The sequence below is a fragment of the Aptenodytes patagonicus genome, chromosome 1 (genome assembly GCF_965638725.1).
Source record: "Aptenodytes patagonicus chromosome 1, bAptPat1.pri.cur, whole genome shotgun sequence".
Taxonomy (NCBI): domain Eukaryota; kingdom Metazoa; phylum Chordata; class Aves; order Sphenisciformes; family Spheniscidae; genus Aptenodytes; species Aptenodytes patagonicus.
The window spans coordinates 124,318,420-124,324,449 of NC_134949.1; the positions used below are offsets into that span (position 1 = coordinate 124,318,420).

Consider the following 6,030-nt stretch of genomic DNA (forward strand, 5'->3'; position numbering starts at 1 on the left):
AGAATTTTAGTTCTGTGTGTTAGAAAGCCACCTTCCTGGAGCAGTCAAGTTCTGAAACAAATAGCAGTCATGGGGTCAAACAACTAAACTTATTTTAAGGAGTTCTTTCCATTTATGGAAGAGAGTCGTTAGTGCAAAAAGAAGTCTTCCTGGATCATGTCAGCTCCAAGTTTTTCAAGATGATGACTGTAACGGACATGTGTTTCTGTTTAAAAAAAAATTACACTGGATTATATATAGATTATATAATCTGTTAAAAGCAGTGAATTTTGTGTTTTCAAATTGACGGCGCTTATTTAAAACAGTTCTGTGTCTGCCACCAACTTCAAGCTGTACTTCTGTACAACTTATAGCTGCCCAACAGCCATGCATTCGTTAGCAAAGCGCGAGTAAGTTAAAGGAACGGTTTGCGTATGTGCTCTCCTCTTTAATCCTGTTTCAGACAGGTTGTCTATACGTAGTACCTCTTAAAGAGCACCTTTGTGCAATACTTCTACCTAGGTAAAGCAAGTTAGGATAAATTGATGTGACCTTCCACTTCCTCAGCGTGACCAAATGTGTCATAGTTCATGCTGCACATGCTTGAGTTCTGCTCAATTTACTTTAACCGCTGTTTTTCCTGTGAAATCTGTTTATTTGTATAGACACAACAAGGCAGAGCTCCAGTCAGTGATGTGGCCGTTGTCATGTATTCCTCTGCATCTGCACATCCTAATTTACTTCCTGCATTGTCAAGTTCTGAAGATCAAGGTCCAACACGTGCTTCATTTAATACACTGGCCGGAGTTAAGCCAGCATACGCAAATTCGAAGGCTTGTTTCGCAAGTGGCGGGTCCGTGAAAACACGCTCCAAACCTCTGGAAGGATCATATTCTGATAAAGTTTCGGCAACTTGCCCGTCAGGGATTTCTGGAAGCGACACTCAGAATGTCCAGCCAAACCCGAACCACCAAGATGACTCGGCTATACAACTGAGGCCTTCTGGACTTCCAAACAACAAAATGCTTCCGAAAGCACTTGAAAATATTATTGCGCCTCTACAGAGTATATTCCCAAACTATAGCAGGTATTTGTTTTAATGAGAGTAATGTTACGCTGAGTAACAGGAGTTCTGAATATCCAACGATGAAGTACAGAAAGAACCGATTCCTTAGTGTAGATGGCTTCTGTTTCACGAGAACAGTACTACTAGTTGTTCCCCTACCATGCAGTGAGACATTCCGTAAGGGAACAGACCTGTGGTGTTGGCTTACGTGTTTTGGGTTTTTTCCCCAGTTAGAACCACTAGCAAATAGAAGTGTTGCCACTTTATTGTTGGGGTTTTTTAGCGATTAAGGTAGATCCTAGTTATCCAGAGGTATCGGAAGCAGGTACTTGCTGCACTTGATTTGGGAAGTTAGTATCTTTTAAAGCTCTACTGCTGTGAATCGCACATGGAAGCTACGGTCTTCTCTAATACCACGACTGTGCAGATAACAGCCATAGTATTGCCGGTCGGTAATTATGTCTGTTTTGTCCCTTCAGTTCAGACTTTACTAGCTTCATAAAAGACGTACAAAGAAGAAATGGGAATACATTGTCAGGTTTGAGCTTCGACGAAATTCTAAGCAGAGTGACAGAACTCATTCTGGACCAGCAAAGCAAGGTACTGTGGCGTGTGTAGTTGCTGCCCTTTCTACTGCGCATCTCTGACAGAGGGGACAGTGCAGCACGGTCCAGAAAAGAATGCAGACTTTCCTTTGCTGCCAAGCTCTGAAATACGAACTTGCTCCAAATTCTTTTCCAATACCTGTCTAGGCACCAACTTCAACAGGGAGACCTGTGCAGTCAGTGCCCTCTGCTTCACCAGCACAGACTGGAACTCGGAGTCGGGAAGTGCCTGCAGAAGACAATGCACCCAGCCCACCCAAGGCAAGACCTGCGCATAAAAACGCCTCGAGTAAAAATCCATCTCAGCCAAATCTCCAGCCCTGGGGAAATGTTGGCGCAACACCCAAATCTAAATGGAAGAAACTAGACTATACAGTAAGTTCTCCACTGTTTCAGTGAACGTGAAGTGATTGCCATGTGCTTCTTATAAGATGTGAAATAACCAAAGTAAGGCTGGGAAAAATAACTGATGACTTCATTTTGTGTACAAAAGCTTAGATACTTGGTTAAAATTAGTAAATGTCATTAACTTACTAGAATTTGCTGATTAATTGTGGCTAGCTTTCGAGTAACTTAACGTTTTGTGCGTAGGCCTCCAATGACGATCCTTGCACAATATGTCATGATGAGCTAAGCAGAGACTTGTGTGAACTAGAATGTGGGCACCGTTTTCACAGAGAGGTAAGGATTTTTGTTCTTATCACTTGGATGCAAACGTTTACAAACTCTGTTCAGTTGTGCCCTTGTTCCACTTTCTGAAAGCAACCCTCCCCCCCCCCCCCGCCCTTCAGTGCTTAAAGAACAGTGCACAGTTTTCCTTTACATACTTTGTACGCCAAGGCTTGCTATGTATACGGTCTTACTGTGACAGAAAGTTTCCAGGTTTAGATTTTTAACTAAAACGATAATTCATCAGAGTGAATTTAAGCTTATTCTTCAGGGAATAAATTTGGTAGTCAAGTCACAGATTTGTTTGCAGCATACGTCCAGAATGGGCTATCGCTCTAAACCCTGCATTTGCCACCTGATGGCAGTTGCGTGTATAACTTCATCTAGTAAGAGAGTCAGGATCATGTTAGAATAACTTGGTATTTCTGTCCGTGACTTTTTCCCATTACCTTATTTGTTTACTGCTGACTTGCTCTTGCGGAATAGGCGCAAATGCAAATCGATCAGCACAGTGTCAGAATTGGAGAACAGTTTTCTAGCTGCAAATTTTAGTAAGATAGAGCGTGCTGGAAAAGTGCTTACCTATTAGCAATGACTATTAACATACTTAAGCTGCACTCTTTATACCAGACTTTGTTTCCTCAACATCTTCCTATTCTTGCAGTGCATTAGAACATGGCTTAAGCAACATTCAAGTACCTGCCCTATCTGCCGCGTTCATGCCCTGTTACCTGAAGACTTCCCCGAGCTTCCTGCACGGAACAAACATGCCTAAACCCTGTTTTGTTTGAACACATTATAGTAAAAGATGCAAAGTGGCTGCAGAATAACCGCTGTGATAAGGAACAGAAACATGATGCCTAGAAAGAGACAGAACCCTGGATTTATTGAAAACGGTAGTAGAACTCAGACCGACTCAGTATTCGACACTTAGCATTAAGCTGTAAGACGCCGGTCCTGCCGCGGCACCTGCAGAATCAAGTTAGCATACTCCAAGATCCAGCACTTTCCCTGGCTGTTGCCTAAGCGTGCAAAGCCGATGTAGTTCAGAGACCAGCAGCACACAAAACGGGTAGGGATTTTCGGCTAAGGGCTATTTAAGCTCTACTGTATCTACTTTTCTCAAAGGATGGCGCCTAATTCCTGTAAAGAGGGGGCTTTCCTTCAGAGCTTACACCACACTGAAAATAAATTCCAGTACCAAACAAGTAGGTGACCTGAATGACAGACTAGCAGAATTCGGAACAGCCGAGACATTACCTTCCTCTGGAATAAACAATTACAATTTAACTGCAGGATTCAAATCAGGCTTGTTGTGACGATTATGGATGCGGCTCATCTAATTGCAGCTCCTTTCTCTGCATAAATCCATAGCTAACAACTTGCATCGTTTAGAGAATGACTTTTAGTAATATTTTGAAGGAAGAATTTTTAAGTATTCATGTGACTCTCTCTGCGTATCATCGAGTTGGAATACCATGGCTCAACTCTTTAATCTCAAAATACGGTTTGAATTTCCCTCATCGGTGAAGAGCTGACTTGTTTAAATCAGAATTACAGGATTTTTATTTTTGGCGAAGCAACGCTGCATCTGTATTCTGTGCATGGATGTTCATCAACAGCATGAGGTACAGAATACAAACAGCTGAAAGACTCGTTATCCTACTGCTTTAAAAGTCTGAGCTTGCCAGAGTTCCTTCATCACTGTAAAATTTGTCTCAAATGGCCAACCAGACCAGGACTAGAGCATGTACAGCTTAACTGCTCTGAAAATAGAGTGTGACTGTTGTTTGGATACAAGCAGTATTAAATTGATTATATGAGATTAAGTTAGCTAATTCTAGGGCTCGTGATATGTATCCTCCAGATGAAGTTTTAAACTATTCTGTGATTAATCAGTATATTAATTGGCACTTGGATCAAAAATAAAGTTACTACTGCAGCTGATGTGGGTTTTTTGTGTAATATTTTTGCTAAGCCTGAGGTATTGGTGAGTAATCTACTATATGCTAGAGAGCTAAGGCGCCTTGCTGCCTGAAGAATTAGGTACAGCACTTGCATCCTTTTCAGCTTCCATTATTTTCTCGGGGTGGGGGATACAGATACATCGTCGCCTTAGCTTTTCACAAAAGCAGCTTATGTCCTTGGCACTCGGGACGCTTCTCCAGCACAGCAGTGTCCTTGACCTGCCACGCAGTGGCAAAGCAGTCCCACACATGCCGTATTGGACAGCATTCTCCAAATCGAACACAGCATGCCTCGAGGTAGTAAGGGTAAGCTGGCTGTGGAAACAGGGCCCGGCCTTAGCACTGGACTGGTATTTACATATGCTTGCGTGCTACCAGCCAATCTTGTTTTTCTTGTACCCACAGCACAGGCAGGATCCCAAATAAGCAGGATGGTTTTTGATCTGTGTTCCTCTTCTCTTCCCTGACTCCCATAAGCTGGAAGGATTTTAGTGATTTCCAGAGATAGTTCGTTCACACCTTGGAAAGGGACCATTCCTGTACCGGGAGCAGGGCAGTCGAGCAGGCTGTAGTTCCGCACCAAGGGAGCCGATCTACTCTGGATACTGGGGCCCGAGGCAGGACGAACACCAGTCCACCTCTCCAAATAAATAACTTCTGAAGGTAGGCGGTGACAGTGCCACTTTGAGCAGCAGGTGGCACTCGTACAACATCATGTAGACCAGAAAGAGGGGCTTTTGTTTTCCAAAAATCATCCTGTACGATTTCCTGATCTTAGAGAAGTGTTAAGTTATAGCAAATCTCCGCCGCTGTCCCCCCCCCCCAAGACTGCTCTAAGACACTGACATAAGAATTTCAGATGTTTACTCCTAAAATATAGATGATATAGAACCAGGGCCAAACCTCCAATTACATTTTCCTACTTGGCAATGCTGCTGGATAAAGCTAAAGGAAATTATTTTTGGCAGTTTTCTTAATTGTGTCTGTTCATGTTGTCATCTTTACACTCATACTTTATATGCTTAACCTGCCTGCACCCCACATAACGGTATACGGAAAATTCACAATTAGAATGAAATTGTGGCTGTTCTGTTAACTTAAAACAACATGAAAATCTACAACCTGTTTGTGTTGGGAAGGTTATGTCTTGCTGAAATAGTTTTCCTATATTGTAACTATACATCTTAAAGGAACTAACCCTTTAAGGTATTTACCTTAAAGTGTAAAATGCCAGGAAAGGAGTAAGTTAAGTTAAACAAGTGAGAATGTTAACCCACCTAATTAAAAAGAGTGACTGTCTCCCTTGGAACGGTTCTTCAGATAATGACAAGTCATGTCCTAAAGACACAAGGTGCCACAGCGCAGAAGTTTTTAATGCAGTTTTTCCACCATCAGCAGAGGCTGGTCCCCAGCAATTCAGTGGTGTGCTTTGTCACATGACAGACATTTTTTTCCCATCAAAACTGAGCTGTAGAAGTCTTATAAAAGGGAAGATGGTATAACGCAAAGAGTAAGTATATTCTCAAACTAAAAACTTTTGACTGATCTTCTTTTTCAGTGCTATTTTACACGAATCGCAAAGATAAAGTAAGGGCATTGATTTTCTCATCCAGAGAAGAGCCCAGGGAAAAACCACACGCAAAACAACTTCAGTTCTAAGCACTCCTCCAATACAGACGCATATTCCCAATTTGACCAAAATACCCTTGGTGTTATTTCACATTCGTCTTGCAACGTTCATCCC

At 42.3% G+C, this 6,030-nt stretch overlaps 1 protein-coding gene across 5 annotated transcripts in view; it reads left to right on the forward strand.

Moving 5' to 3' along the window:
• TTC3 (tetratricopeptide repeat domain 3) overlaps positions 1 to 4,266 on the forward strand; it is a 67,095-nt gene extending 62,829 nt beyond the window's left edge. For all 5 annotated transcript variants that reach the window (XM_076353879.1, XM_076353888.1, XM_076353906.1 and 2 more), the window contains 5 exons: positions 645 to 1,066; positions 1,525 to 1,645; positions 1,798 to 2,025; positions 2,242 to 2,331; positions 2,984 to 4,266. In XM_076353879.1, the coding sequence (XP_076209994.1) occupies positions 645 to 1,066; positions 1,525 to 1,645; positions 1,798 to 2,025; positions 2,242 to 2,331; positions 2,984 to 3,094 (972 nt within the window). In that variant the 3' untranslated portion in view covers positions 3,095 to 4,266. The remainder of the gene's footprint in view (positions 1 to 644; positions 1,067 to 1,524; positions 1,646 to 1,797; positions 2,026 to 2,241; positions 2,332 to 2,983) is intronic.
• The last annotated feature ends 1,764 nt before the right edge of the window (positions 4,267 to 6,030 follow it).